The following is a 16585-nucleotide window of genomic DNA, read 5'->3' as shown; positions in this document are numbered from 1 at the left end:
CATTAACTCTACAAACTACCATAAATTAGGGACAGCGCTCCACCAATCTCAGCACAACAGTAGCAAGGATGAAGATAAAGAAGGAATTACCCAGCGCTAGTGGGATAACCCCCTGGTTACCCACCAACACCTCCAAGTCCTAGTAGACGTATATCAAAAACAAGGCAGGATCCATCTGTAGTTCCCTTAAATCGTGAGGCAACAGGAGAGCTGCCTAGCAAATTTGTGCCCTCTCTTAGAGTGGGCCCAATGGATACAGTGAAACTAAAATAAAAAAAGAGCTCGGTGCTCCAAAGGGAAGACTCCAGGACACCTTCCGTAATAACAACTTAGGGTTTTAATCTCAAACTAGTGCAACGCGTTTTGTCGCTAAAGCTGCGAGTTTCTTAAGCACAATAACTCTACAAACTGTTCTGCATGCTGCAGATGTAACACACGGGCAGAACCACTTCTAAGGAACAACAGTGCGTTTACCTCACCTCCTGCAGAACGCGGGGCTGTTGCTTTAGTGGGAGCCGCCTAATGTACTTATTTGTACTGTCCTCTACCACCTCTACCACCATTGACACATCCCCTACCCTTTGCTTTCTTTATGTTTCATTTTTATTTATTTAATTTTTTGGGATATTTATTTTTTAGTGTAGTTATCAGCTAACTTTGTAGTTTGCAGGAAACTACGGGTAGCTGCATAAAGCCTGTATATAATTCATAGTGGCCGGACTGGCAACTCTGAACGATGTCTGCGGCCGCTGACATGCACTGTATGTATTTGCTGTTTCCCTGTTTGGTTTTATCTTTGTTTTATATTAACAAAAAAAGCAACATCAACTAAATAAGCTGCAATCCCTGGGAATCATGATATGTGAGAACAGAAAGCCACAGAATATAGCTTGTATCTTTGTGAGCTGTCCCTGCTTAGTGCAGTGTAATTGAATTCCCCAAACCCCACTTCTAGCTGCGTAAGGCCTGCAAATAATTTGTAGTGGCTGGACTGGCCATTTTGAACAACCTTTGAGGCCACAAACAGTGAATTGCAGTATTCTCCATACCAAAGCATATTTTGTCTATCTGCTTTGCTGCTATATAGGTTGACAGCAGCAAAAATATCCCCTCTTCCAATGTACAAACCATGTTTTGTATAGACATATAAAGGTGATGAAGCTTCTTTCTCTGCTCCCTCCAATATAATCCTGTTTAAGTTCTCTGCTGGTATACGTACAAGCTTGCACACCAGCAGTAATATATCCTCTGTAAAATATCTTATCCTACTAACAGACCACGTGTTTTATATAGGCATATAAATGTGATGCAGCTTCTTTGTCCTGTGCTCAACTGTAAAATGACCACTGGTGACACTGTGCCTATGGGTTATATGGCTAGGTCATGTGACGAAGATGTCCAATGAAACTGCTGCCTATATGCAAGATGGAAGAAACATTTGGTGACATCAGAAAGGTGCCCTAGGTGCTGATTGGCTGCATGCTGACATCTGCAGCAAGCAATATGGGAAATTTGATTTTCCAACGATTTTTGCCAAAAATCAGTTTGGACTAACCCGATTCATTTTTGCAAATACTGTATAGGGACAATTTTATCGTCCGGCCGATCCAGATGAACAACAGTAATCATAACACATGAAATGTCAAGTTAACATTTCCTACATCTGTACATATATATTTTGTTGGGGGTGCAAAACATATGAATTGGGCCTAATAACAGACAAGTCAACTCAACCGGTTTTACAAGGTGTCACCCTATTTTTAGCACCCTCACCCAGTCACCTTATGATACATAGTTGTCACCCTGTTGCTGGGAGGGAGGCTAAAAATAGGAAGTTAGAGGAGCAAAAAAACATAAAATATAAGCCATTGTCTGTTCGATTAATCCAATAAATACTGGCCTATATACTTACATTTCTTGCTACTGGCTTTTGCTCAGTTCTGGGGGCTGCAGCAATGATTCTTGATGCCATCCAGAATCAGGATGTAGTATGAAGAGATGCAGACAACATCCTGATGTTGGGCAGCAGCATCCAATGCTGAACTTCCATCGGGAGCAAGAAGGGTTAGGCCACTCTCACACAGGCCTTTTAACTAACACCTTTGTGAGACTGCTCTACATAGTCTGGTCAGGGGACTGAATTATATGTTTTTCTCTTATCTGGGGTCTGACTAAAGTTAAAGTTCTGGTCTGTGGTCTGAAATGAATATAGTGAGTCAGGGGGTCTGAAATGATTATAGGGGGTCTGGTATCTGAAATTAATATAGGGGTCCAGGGTCTGAAATGAACATAGGGATCAGGGATCTATATTTATGGGTAGAAAGATTTGAAAAATTAACAGCAACGCACTCTCCAAGTGTTACTAGTAGTAATGGGATCTGATTTAGTATTTGGGAGGTTTTGTCGGGGTCCAAATACATTTAGGGGGTGTATTCTTGACAAGATATTAATATAATTGGCCTTGTCCATAGGTTAATATTAATGAATATATTTTGGGGGTTTAAAGTCTGAAAATAATTTAGAGGTTTGATCTGAGGTTTCATATTGATATATGGGGTCTGGATATATTGAGTCACACATTTTTTATATAAACCACACCTCTTGGGAAAGTCATTCCCATTTTTGGACGTGGCCTGCTGCTCAAGTATTACCTTTGAAGGGCTTTTCCAGGTCGACATTTTGTAGTAACACCTCTGTATATAGTGACCACAATGCAGTCTCATGTATCGTGCAGAAGATGTTAAGCCCATAGATACCTTTTTATCCTAAAGTCAGTATCATGTCTATAGATCCCTATTAGAGATGAGCGAGCATACTCGTCCGAGCTTGATGCTCGTTCGAGTATTAGGGTGCTCGAGATGCTCGTTACTCGAGCACCATGCGGTACTCGTCTCGATTAAACGAGCACTGACCATTGAATTCAATGGAGCCGGCAATACAGCCGGCTCCATTGAAAGCAATGGGCTGCCGGCGAGCGCGGGATGAATTTTCGGGAAGGCCTTAAAAATATAAGCCCTTACCTGAAAATCATCCTAAAATGTGTAAAAAAATAAAATAAAATTATACTCACCTTTCCGCTGCAGCCGGAGTTCAGCCGCGTCTGGCCAGCAGTTCTCATGAACTGCTTTCTGTAGTATTCAGCAGGTGGGGATTTAAAATCCCCGCCTGCTGAATGGGCTGCCTCTGATTGGTCACAGCTCTCACCAATCAGAGGCAGCTCTCACTCACCCATTCATGAATTCATGAATGGGTGAGTGAGTGCTGCCTCTGATTGGCTCAGCGCAGGGACCAATCAGGGGCAGCTCTCAGCTGAATGGGCGGGGGGGGGTGTCTCACTCTTGCCACTATTGTGGCTTAATAGTGAGACCTCGGAGCCCGAAATGCAGCCCAGCATGTTGCTCCTCGCCTGCCCTATCCATTTCTGTGTTTTTTACATGACTTTGGTGATTTGCTAAGATTTTCACAAATGAAAACCTTAGCGGAGCACCAGTCATATACAAAAATGCTCGAGTCGCCCATTGACTTCAATGGGGTTCGTTACTCGAAATGAACTCTCAAGCATCACTGAAAGTTCGACTCGAGTAACGAGCACTCGAGCATTTTGGTGCTCGCTCATCTCTAATCCCTATGTAGCAGTAATACTCTTCTAAGTGTCAAGTAAGCAGAACAGTGCTCTCCATCTTATGCAACATCTACATCTTGTGCCTACACCACATCTACCATGGAATATGTTATTACTGCTGCAAATAACTACTTTACACACCGTACACTCGTCACAAGATGAGTTTAAATATAACTAAAAGATCGGAGTCCAATTGAGTTCTGTTGATGACTCCTGAAGGTGATGATTAAGGGCATTAATTAACATTCTCTAAATTTTCTTGGTTTGATGCCAACCCCCACACCTTCGTTTTTTTACCTCCAACCAGTTCTTGTTGACTCGACTTAAAAGATATATAAGATCGCCACACTTAAAGTTTAGTTCTTGATCAGCATTGCCTCTAAAGTCAAAAAGAGCCTAATAGAGGAAAGAAAAACATTGCATTAATAGACAGATAGATGCTGTAGATAGACACACAGATACCGTAAACCTTTCCTATTAAGGGGGTGTCCTAGAACTGAGGTTATGTCTAGATAGGAAGACTTTTAAGGAGTTGAAATTTATGTTAAAAAACATCTCTAATTACTAAATTGCTAAATGAAAGATACTACGGGATGCATTGGACGGGCAGATAAGCCTCAGTGCTGAGAACTATAGCTTTCACTGCATTGCAGCTTTGCAGGGCTCTCAGTTTTTTCTCTGTGTATAAGCCTGGGCAAAGCCTCATTGAAGCATTAACCTTATTCTGTCTTTGCTCTGATTGTGCAGAGGTTAAAATTCAGTGAAGCAAAAGTTTAACACCCACCTGCGCTTATAAGGAAGAGAAAGATTAGTGAGGGCAGATAGGACTGATGCACAGATATTAGAAACAATAAAAATCCCTTTATTGACAAGAGCATCATGTATCAACACTTCATTCGCCAATCCAGCTCTGGTCATAAGAGCCTTTTACACGGCCTTATAATCCAGCATGAATATTCACCCGCCCCATCATCGGGTTTTGCAAATGCATCAACGATCATCCAATGAATGAGGTTACATTTTTGGTTGGTTGTGTCTTTAACGCAAGCAGAAAAATGCTCGCCGAGTGGTTGGTATCCCTCCTGTGCGAATGGGGAGCAGCATGGGAATAAACAAACTGTATTGGCCCGAGTGAATATTATCAATGAGTAGTGGTTGACATACTTGTTGTCGGTTAGCAGTTATTACAATGGACAAATGATCTACATGTCTACAAGGACTTAGGAATATGTGATTAATGCTGGTGTCGCAGTCACTGTCACTAGTGAAGGGAGAGCCATTGCCCATGATGGCCAAGGTACCTGGATCTATCTCAATCCTACAATTGGTGCTCAAACTTTCAAGCTGTACAAGATGTAACTACATTCCTTAGTATTGACTGCGCAGTATTATTTGAGCACTGTAAAGTTGAGAGGAAAGTACAGCAAAGAGCACCAACTAATCTAAGGCCAGCCCTGAGACAGAGCTCAGTTTTTGCCCATCCAGACCACTTCTTTTTTAGACAAATTTGGTACAAGAAGCCTAGTTTTAACTACGGGTACTCTAACATAGAACGACTGCTTAAGAATCCAATAGCCGTGCCAACGATTTGCTCACTAAATAGAGGCGAAGTGCATCGGAGATCTCTTTCGACTGCTTGCCTCCATTCACTGTAAATAGGCAATCGTTTATAGATGAATGACTGCCGGATTTTACCGGCCGATAGTTGCTTGGTTTTTAGGAGAGATAAAAACCAAACAACTCTGGCAAGTGAACAATTCTCTCTCTCTTGAGAGTTGCCCGTAATCACTCTTTTGAGTGATCACTCAGGCGACTATTGGCACATGTAAAAGTACTCTATTAAATCACTTTTTATGTAAAAGTACTCTATGAGCTCCATAGCTATCATGACAATTAGTATTTATTTGGATAATACTAAAGGAAAATTGCTAATTTATTATGCAACTATTAAATAAAACCCACTGAAATCAGTTGTCCAGTGGAAGCTGTCTGCGATTCCTCATTTCCCCAGCAGTAACACAGTAGAGTTGATGCATAGGGTGACCCAGAGTCAGCAACAACTGAATGGTTAATCATCATCATCAACACAGTAAAAGAAATGTAGCATGGCATGTGCTGGAAGTGTGAAGCTATTTTGTGCTCCACTGTATGGTGGGAGGAATATGAATGATGCACGTTCTGATCAGAATGTTTTCTGATGAGGAATCAGCACAGTGATGGATTGACTGTTGAGGTCTGATTAAAAAAAAGTTTGAGAAGCTTTGCTTTGAAAAGAACTTGCTAGATAATAAGTGTCGCTCGGGGTAAGCATTCTTCTGAATGTAGTTTTTCAGATGTAATAATCCAGAGTACTCAACCAAAAATATTTCAGTGCATTAAATGGTTGTAAATGCATAGCTTACTCTATTGCATCCATTCAATAGATTTCTACTATTTATTTTACCAGGCACCTATCATAAATATATGAGACACGCAATAACTAATTTTGACCTTTGTTACTTATAATGATAAGAAAAGCCTCCCCTACCCCCCTCTCTATATGATCCCATCTCATTTACATAGATATCTAATCAGAGCTTTCATTTACTGAATGCATAGATCACAGGGACAGAATTTTATCTGCCTATTATGGGAAAAAGAGACATCTAGCTTTGAGCTCTACTCTATAAATACATTACTCTGCTCATTATATTGAACAGCCACAGTTTCTAGCACAATGCCAAGTATGTCTTGAGCGATTCCTGGAGATTATGGTATGTAATGATGTTAAACTTGATACCATTAAAACTGGATTGTTGAAAGTTTATGGTAATCAACCTTATCACATTTCTCTTATTAGGGAATGTGGCAGTGCAAATCCAGTGAACCAATGACCCTAGAGGTAAATGACCCTTCTAGTTGCATAAGGTAATCGTAGAATTGTATTATAGAGTTCATTACTTAATTATAGCTTTACTGTAAATATAGATGCTTTTCACTATGGGATGACCATTTGTTCAACATAACAGTGTTACCTCTGCCCGGGGTCTCTCCATATCTGAAATGTGCTGGGAATTCTTCTTACTAGCAGAAAGGAAAATACAGATTACTCTATAGCTGCCAATTTACAACGTACAGTCTTATACAGAAAAGTAACACAGACCCCTTCAGTTTTACACAGCTACAAATCATAGTATATTAGATCAATAAAATGTGACAATGTGTGCACTAGCTGCTCAGTATAGTCTGTGTTTTTCCAAATATTTCATTAGGAAAAAGCATTTGGAAGCCAATTATATCCATACTTCAAGCATTTAAGACATGCATAATTGATCTATATTTTAGGTGCAGTCTAAAGATATTTACACAGATAACCCGCCCTAACAAGGGCGAACCTGACCACATACTTAGACCACTACAGACCCTACGTGGGAGAGGAGAAAACCACAGACAATAGGATAACAACAATAGTAACTTCAGTACTTAGCTTAGTGAAGAATCAGCAAAACAAGTGATCCAGTATCAAACTCTGACTTCCACTGCAGTCAGAGGGAGACTGAATTAAACAGCAATGAGCTAAGCACAAGGCCAGGTTAAATAGTCCTCTCAAATTACCCAGAGGTAAAACCAAGCCAGTCTCACCTAAAACCACTCCCACCTGATCAGAAGATGAAGGGATCCAAATACAAGACCTGATCCAGATTACTAGAAAGGAACAGATCCCAGAACCACCACATAAGAGAGAAGGAAGAAAGCCACTATCACTTGACACTTGAACTTGAATACCAAGATGGAACAGGGTAGAATACCGACAGGAAGGGCAGATGAAGAAATCCAACAGGAAATACACGCAGACCGAGGCAGATGGGATAACCTGGCAGATATAGCAAAAGCTGACAAACAGGAGACTGACAGAGGCAAGATGAAAGCACACTGAACAGAAATCAATAACTGGCAGTGAATGGACCTCACTGCCAGCCTTATAAACAGAAGGGACAAAAGGTTTCAATAAAGACTTATGGAACACCCTGTGAACCCTCCTTGTAGATGGCAAACCCAGTTCATAGGCGAGAGGACTCACTACACGTGTGATGACAAATGGCCCCACGTAATGCGGCGCCAGCTTCAAGGACGGAACCTTTAATTTGAGATTTTTAGAAGACAGGTATACCTTCTGTCCCACCCTGTAAGGTTCAGATACTGACAGACTCCTCCCACTACGCAACTGCATACGAGTCCCCGTTGTTTCCAAGTTTTTCTGTACCTCTTTCCATACCCCCTGCAGCGTATCTGTGGCGACGTCAGCTGCAGGGCAGACAGATAGAGTAGGAATCGCTGTAAAGAAGCAAGGATGCTGCCCGTATACACAAAAGAATGGAGAGACCCCAGTGGAAGAACAAGTGTGGTTGTTCAGCGCAAACTCTGCCAACGGCAGGAACTCTGCCCACTGATGAGCCTTTTCACCAGCAAACAACCGTAAATATTGCACTAAATCTTGGTTCTTCCGCTCAGTCTGTCCATTAGTTTGCGAGTGGAATGCTGACGAGAAGGAAAGTGACGTTCCCAGGCTTCTGCAGAAGGCTCGCCAAAGCTGCGCAACAAACTGAACACCGCGATCAGATACAATGTTTTCGGGAACCCCATTAGGCGAATGATTTCTTTTACAAAAATCTTGGCAAAATCTATTACTGTAGGTAACTTCTTTATTGCCACAAAATGTGCCATCTTTGAAAACCGGTCTACAACCACTAAAATAGTGGTGAACTTCTGGGATTCCGGTAGATCAGTGATAAAATCTACCGATAACTGCGACCATGGACGAGAAGGTACCGGTAACGGTCTCAGAGGACCCTCCGGAGGACACCGCTGACTTTTATTGCATGCACAGACAGAGCATCCCTTAACAAAGTCTCCTGAGCCATGCCTGGCCATCAGAAGTGTCTAGAACAAAGATTCAGAGTCCCCTGCACCCCCGGATGGCCTGCGAAAACCGACGAGTGAGATTCTTCAATGACTCTGATATGTAAGGTCTCTGGCACAAACCATCTGTCCTCCGGCACCCCCAAAGGAGCGTCCTGCTGACAGTTCTGTAGTTGAGGGACGAGGTTAGATTCTACAACTGCGACCACCACCCCAGGTGCCAAGATGTCTCCCTTTCTGGTGACCTGAAACTTTGTGACAGGGCGTCCGCCTTCACATTCTTCTCTCCAGCCACCCACGCCCCCGGCAGCCAGACAAACAGCCGGGGGGACGGGCCCTGACCGTGGGACCCAGCGCCCTGCCGCCCCAGGAAGACCTGCAGCCGCATGGTAACAACTGCCTTATCCGAGTGTGCTCGCTCATCTCTAGTCTTGATACTGCCATGCTTATGGACTGACCTTTGCAGACTGGGTTTTTAAATATAGGTGTTTGTCTACGTTATAATAAAGGTTTATATTTTATTGAGAATTAATACTAAAGGGCTAATTTTGCTTATGGCAATTCAAATTCAGTATCTTTAAACCCGGATTATTTCTAGGCACCAATTTTCTTCTGGTCTTTTCATCAATTTTTGAAGGATGTCCAGTTCCTGGTAATATCACTGTTGTGCCAAATTAATCCACTTCTTGATGACGTCTTCACTGTGTTCCAGGGTATATGTAACACCTTGGGCATATTTTGCTTCCCTTCTCCTGACTGATACCTTCCAACAATCAGATCTCTTTATTGTGCTGTAAGTTCTATAGGGACTAACTAAGAAGATATCAGGAAAATCCTCCTAGAAGAGCCAAACGTTATATGGTGTCAACCAGAATCAGTGTACATAATGGCAGCGGAGTACTGACTACTATTTATCATGAGGTTAATGTGAAAACATCTCGAAATATAAGAGGGTATACACACTTATGCAACCACATTACTTTAGTTTGGGCTTTTTTTCCTAAATGATTTCAGTTTGTTTTTCAATGGGATTGTACAAATAACGGGTCACACTGAAGGTGGAGATAAATCTGAAATGATTAATCTTTGTCGTTTTTTCAACACAACAAAAACCTGGCATTCTAACAGGGGTGTGTAGACTTATTATATCCCTTGTACATCTAATGTGTATGACAATCTTAAAGGGGTATTCCGGCAATTCACAGTTAAAGTTATATGCTGCATAAGACAATAACATACAATTTTGCAATATAGTGTTATAATTTGTTTTACAGAGCTGCAGAGATATTACCGTACGGGTGCCCCCCCCCCCCCCCCCCCCCCCAGTTCCTCCCCATCTAGCTTAGTTCTCTATTGGTACCCAATGGTTACGACCTGTATGCTTCGCTGTTTTACCAGTCAAGTATGCCTTCAAATTCTCAAATGATGACATAGTTTGTACAGTTGTGAATGTGCACACCTTAGTACCTGGTAATGGGGTATTGTGGGAGATGTTGTTTTTGTACTCCATGGCATCCATTTTTAATAACAATGTAGAAATCTGGAGCTGGCTAGAAGCAGCGGTGGCACAGGTCAGCAGTAGATGGTACTGAGTTCAGTTTGATGGTTTAGATGGACATTTGGAATAATGGCAATAAGTGGAAATATTAGGGAATTTTGCCTAGTCACTGGAATATCCCTTCAAGTGCTTTAGAAATTGGGTATTGAACAAGGAGTTCCAACAGCTGAGAGCAAAATCATGCGCTTTTGACCCATTAAGGCCGCGTTCCCACGGGACGGAAATCCTGCGGAAATTTTTGCAGAATGTCCGCAGCAGGACCGCACAGAAATTCTGCGAGATTTCCGCAGCGGAAAGGCAGTTTTAATACCTGCACCTTCGGTGCGGGTTTGAAGTGGCTTGTCCATCTGTATTCCACTGCGGGAATCTCTCCCCATAGAGCGGAAATGGCAATACAATTGACATACGGCGGCTTTGAATTTGGTGCCGCATGTCAGTTTCAGCACAGCTTGGCTGCTGCGAACTGTCCGCAGTGCTTGAACGACATTTTTGAAAATCCTGTCCACTTTGCTGCTTAGTCTCGGGTTTAAGAGTGCAGTCCACAAGAAAATTCCTCAGCAATTCCACCCTGTGTGAACCCAGCCTAAGACAGGGGGCCCGAAAATCAAGTCCTGCTTGAAGCAATGGATTTTCTTGCTTTCCATGACTAAAGGTCTTTTATAGCTATTCCTTTTGACTCCTCCATAAGTCTACATTATCAGCTCTGCTAAGCATACATGTGATTTCAATGGGAAGAAGGAATACGTCGCTGCTAGACACCTCTCTCACATCCAACAAGTCTGATTTTTTATCTATCCTCCAATATTTGCTGTCAGAGAAGTTGCGTGATAGCCACGGACAATAGATATTCAGGTACTCTTGACAAAATTTCTTGGGTTCTGCCAAATTTCATCTAATCGGTCTTGCAATCTAATAGCAGGGCCTAATTGCTACTTAGTAATGTGAGCCTTTTGTTAGGGTCCCAGGTGCAATAGCAAGGCTTCATAATGATAGAAGCCACTGATGGGGTGAAAAAGGAAACCTCTTAATCCTTTCCAATCCAGTGTTGGACCTCGTCCGACATTGAGATTTCCCTTCCCAGCTCCCATGTCAGCTGAGGTCCGACGCATGTTTCTAACACTATGCAGAAGAGAGGTTCGACATCTGACCTCTCTCCTCCATACTGTAATATACATATTAGCTCACATTTGATTTTCAAAATATTGCTTATAAAAATCATCACATGATCATTTTTATGTGTTTCCATTGAGTAATTCCAAGGATTCCACAACACGCTTTCCCACCGAAAATAACAGAGCCATGTGAAGAAGCCTTTATGTGTATTGTATATATAAATGTAAAAGCCCTCATTGATTTTTCACTCACTGACTGACTCATCACACTGACTTGGGTGAATCCAGGTATGTCAGATAGTATATACATATAAATAATGTTGCACTACTAGTCACAGACTTTTAGTTTTATTGGGGGTAAAATGCTAAAAGAAAGGATTTTTAAAAAAAATGTATAGTTATTTTAGAGTAAATATAGTAATTTTAAAAATAAATAAAGTGTTGAAATGGGTTATTCATCTTCTTTCAGACATTTTGGCATGTAATTTGTATGGATTTGAATTACAGGGCACATACGGCGACAGTTTTGGTTGGCGTCGGCAGTAGGTCATTTTGTTTTTTATGTAAACATTTTTATTCTGTGAATTTTTTAATTTATTTTTGTAACTATATTTTTTACCATCTAAGTTTCCAATTACATCATGGAAGACCTCTGGGGGTCATTCACATTGCATTTTTCTTTTTTAATTTAAAACTTTCCCACTGTAGCCGAGGCATCCATAGGAGCCCAGCTACAAGGAAAAATATCCCCTGCAATGACAATAGTCCCCAACAAAGCTGATCAGCGCCTGCTAGGACCCTGCGCCAAGTCATGTAGTGGAAGAAATACTTTCACTCTTTAGTACATAGCGCTCATTGAGTGCTATGTAGCCTGAAAAGGAGAAGGCGAAGCTATTAAAAACCATTTCTCCCTTCTCCTCCAAGCCAAAGACCTGACCTGTTCCTGCTTGAGTGCAGAAGTTTTAATCCTGCGCCATACTTCTGCTATTAGCTGGGATTAAAGCCCTGGATTTAGCGCCGTAAATTTACTGCGCTTGGTCCTTAAGAGGTTAAAGGATGTCACCGTGTCTGTTGTGGTTATGTCAATTAATGCCAAGGCAGTTGCAGTCTGTTGTTGCTGTAGCTATCAAAAAAGATGTGATACGTTGAATATGCAGTTTACAATGAAAGTCATACATTTTCCGAGTGTGCGGGCGTAACCGGCGCAAGCCTCGAGGGATTCGTCGACTGTCATCTGCTGTTTGGTAGAAGAATAACCGAAGATCTTCATCTAATAGTATCCAGACAGGTGAGTTCAGAAGTGCCTGCAGAACAAAGATGGAGTAGACAATGTGAGGCATTTTCAGATATGGTAGTAGTATGAAAATTAAATGAAACCACTATATTGTTTAAAAGGTTGTCTGAGATAAGAAAAACGGTCTACTTCTTTTTTTTCCAGAAACGGCACCACTCTTGCCGATGGTGCACAAGTGAAGAAGTGACTGTCAGAAAAATGGGTAGAGCAAACCCAAAGTGGTATTTACATGCCTACATAATGGCAGTAGGACTAGGAGGGCAAGAGGGTGGATTGCTTTAGCAGAGAAGGTGCGGATGTTCTACCCAACCAGATGAAGGCCTTGGTGGAGGCAGACATAATCGAACACTGCTGGAAGGATGGGGCAACTTCTAAGATGACAAAATGGAAGAGATAAACTAAAAGAATTATGACCAGCTTCTTGGTTATTGTAATACAGCCAGCAATTAAGACTGGGGATTAGATGATTACTTACTACCACAGGTGTAGCTCCTCTAGATACATGATGGTTTATTATAAGGCTACAGCAGTCCTAATAGCAAAGATGCCGCACTCCCATGTACCCCAAAACAGCTAAGTCCATCTATGAGCCATAGTTGTTCTCTATAACAGCGTTAGGGTACATTGAACAATGAATGATAAGCAAAGGAATTATTATTTATCTTTTAATTGTTGGCTGTGATTAAACTGAACAACTATCATTCAAATTTGAATGGTCCAGCGATTTTTTTGTAATGATAATTGTTCCGTGTGAACTTTATAATCAGGAGTGCATTACCCTCTGACACACAAAAAGGAACTTATCCCTGTAATGTAAGGAGCTGTAAGACCTGCTCACATATACTGACTGCGGACAGGATATGGATCCCCAACACACAGCAGGACTATAAGATCCCAGGGACATTCACATGTTCCACGTCTGATGTTGTGTACCTGATCATGTGCATCAAATGTCCTGTTGGGGCCCTTTATGTTAGAGAAACAGGACAGAAACTGAAAGCAAGGATGAGATCTCATCGCCACATGATTAAACACAGAAAAAGAGAATTTCCTGTGGCCGAGCACTTCTCTAACCGTGGACATGAAATTGGAGATATGAGAGTTTTGATAGTGAAGGGTGGTTTCAAGTCACAAAACCACAGAAGAATTTGGGAATATAAATTAATAACAACCTTTGACACGCTGAATACTGGGTTAAATTATTCCCCAGGATTTATGCGTGAATGGGAAGTGTGAGACATTTATTATACAGACTAGCTGATATACCCGGCTTCGCCCGAGTTAATTTGGTACTGGTGTTTATCTGGTGTTCACACGAAAAATCTTATGAAGCCGTGCTTACTGTAGAGATACCGGAAAAACATATGTTCACCATTTTGCATAATTCTCTGCGTTACCCAGGAAACACCACGTGGAGGTAACCATGTGACATTTACTTTATATAAAATGACATCAGGAAGTGAGAGAATTAGATTACATACATAAAATTTGGACACTAATTCTTTTGAGCATAGAATTGAATAATCAAGTTGAGACACATTAACTTTTCCTATTTATGACATAATCAATGCTCGTGCCAAATTTCCCGTTTCTATGACACCGGAAAGTGAAAAAATTACATTCCGCACGTAAAATTTGGACGCTAATTCTTTTGCGCTAGGATTGAATAATCGAGTTGGGACCTATGAACTTTTCCTATTTATGACATAATCAATGCTCGTGCCAAATTTCACATTTCTATGACACCGGAAAGTGAGAAAATTAGATTCCGTACGTAAAATTTTGGACGCTAATTCTTTTGCGCATAGAATTGAATAATCGAGTTGGGACACATTAACTTTTCCTATTTATGACATAATCAATGCCCGTGCCAAATGTCATGTTTCTATTAAATTGGGAAGTGAGAGATTTAGATTATGTACGTAAAATTTGGACGCTAATTCTTTTGCGCATAGAATTGAATAATGGAGTTGGGACCCATTAGTGTTTCCTATTTATGACATAATTAATGCTCGTGCCAAATTTCCTGTTTCTATGACATCGGGAAGTGAGAAAATTAGATTCCGTACGTAAAATTTGGACGCTAATTCTTTTGCGCATAGAATTAAATAATCGAGTTGGGACCCATTAGCTTTTCCTATTTATGACATAATCAATGCTCGCGCCAAATTTCCTGTTTTTATGACATCGGGAAGTGAGAAAATTAGATTCCGTACGTAAAATTTGGACGCTAATTCTTTTGCGCATAGAATTGAATTATGGAGTTGGGACCCATTAGCATTTCCTATTTATGACATAATCAATGCTCGTGCCAAATTTCACGTCTCTATGTCACCGGAAAGTGAGATAATTAGATTCCGTACGTAAAATTTGGACGCTTATTCTTTTGCGCATAGAATTGAATAATCGTGTTGGGACCCATTAACTTTTCCCATTTATGACATAATCAATGCTTGGGCCAAATTTTAAGTTTCTATGTAGAGATGAGCGAGCACCAAAATGCTCGGGTGCTCGTTACTCAGGACGAAATTATCGCGATGCTCGAGGGTTTGTTTCGAATAACGAACCCCATTGAAGTCAATGGGCGACCCGAGCATTTTTGTATATCGCCGATGCTCGCTAAGGTTTCCATTTGTGAAAATCTGGGCAATTCAAGAAAGTGGGAACGACACAGCAACGGATAGGGCAGGCGAGGGGCTACATGTTGGGCTGCATCTCAAGTTCCCAGGTCCCACTATTAAGCCACAATAGCGGCAAGAGTGCCCCCCCCCTCCCAACAATTTTTACTTCTGAAAAGCCCTCATTAGCAATGCATAACTTAGCTAAGCACCACACTACCTCCAACAAAGCACAATCACTGCCTGCATGACACTCCGCTGCCATTTCCCCTGGGTTACATGCTGCCCAACCTCCCCCCCCCCCCCCCCCCGCACGACCCAGTGTCCACAGCACACACCAAAGTGTCCCTGTGCAGCCTTCAGCTGCCCTCATGCCACACGCTGGCCTCATAGCCACACCACCCTCATGTCTATTTATAAGTGCGTCTGCCATGAGGAGGAACCGCAGGCACACACTGCAGAGGGTTGGCACGGCTAGGCAGCGACCCTCTTTAAAAGGGGCAGGACGATAGCCCACAATGCTGTACAGAAGCAATGAGAAATATAATCCTGTGCCACCGCAATCAGGAGCTGCACACGTGGGCATAGCAATGGGGAACCTATGTGCCACACACTATTCATTCTGTCAAGGTGTCTGCATGCCCCAGTCAGACTGCGTTTTTTTATAAATAGTCACAGGCAGGTACAACTCCGCAATGGGAATTCCGTGTGCACCCACAGCATGGGTGGCTCCCTGAAACCCACCCGCTGTACATAAATGTATCCTATTGCAGTGCCCTGGACAGCAGAGCTAACGTCAGATTAAATGCAGGTGGGCTTCGGCCCAAACTGCATGCCCCAGTCAGGCTCGAGTTTTGTATACAAGTATACACAGGCACGTACATCTCCCTAATGGGAAGTCCATGTGGACCGACAGCATGGGTGGGTCCCAGGAAGCCACTGGCGGTACATAAATATATCCCATTGCAGTGCCCAGCACAGCTGATGTAACGTCAGCTGTAATGCAGGTGGGCAAAAAATTAATTGGATTACACTGTAGGCGAGGGCCCAAAAAAATTGGTGTACCAACAGTACTAATGTACCTCAGAAAAATTACCCATGCCCAACCAAGAGGGCAGGTGAAACCCATTAATCGCTTTGGTTAATGTGGCTTAATTGGTAACTAGGCCTGGAGGCAGCCCAGTTAAAATAAAAATTGGTTCAGGTGCAAGTTTCAACGCTTTAATGAGCATTGAAACGTATAAAAATTGTTTATAAAAATTATATAACTGAGCCTTGTGGGCCTAAGAAAAATTGCCCGTTCGGCATGATTACGTGAGGTTTCAGGAGGAGGAGCAGGAGGAGGAGGATGAATAGAATACACAGATTGATGAAGCAAAAAGGTCCCCGTTTTTGATGGTGCTAGAGAACGATGCTTCCATCCAAGGGTGCAGCCTACGTATTGCTTAGGTATCGCTGCTGTCCGCTGGTGGAGAAGAGAAG

The 16585-nt window shown here is 42.0% G+C and overlaps 1 protein-coding gene across 2 annotated transcripts in view; it reads right to left on the bottom strand.

The window, feature by feature from the left end:
- NCF4 (neutrophil cytosolic factor 4) overlaps positions 1–16585 on the bottom strand; it is a 55763-nt gene that overhangs the window by 22440 nt on the left and 16738 nt on the right. For both annotated transcript variants that reach the window (XM_066596293.1, XM_066596294.1), the window contains exons 6-8: positions 12368–12495; positions 6637–6685; positions 3920–4018 (exon numbers count right to left, since the gene is read on the bottom strand). In XM_066596293.1, coding sequence (XP_066452390.1) covers positions 3920–4018; positions 6637–6685; positions 12368–12495 — 276 coding nt within the window. The remainder of the gene's footprint in view (positions 1–3919; positions 4019–6636; positions 6686–12367; positions 12496–16585) is intronic.

This window comes from Eleutherodactylus coqui, chromosome 3 (assembly GCF_035609145.1).
Source record: "Eleutherodactylus coqui strain aEleCoq1 chromosome 3, aEleCoq1.hap1, whole genome shotgun sequence".
Lineage (NCBI taxonomy): Eukaryota > Metazoa > Chordata > Amphibia > Anura > Eleutherodactylidae > Eleutherodactylus > Eleutherodactylus coqui.
Note: the sequence above shows the minus strand (reverse complement) of the source record. Positions and strands in the feature narration are given on the sequence as shown.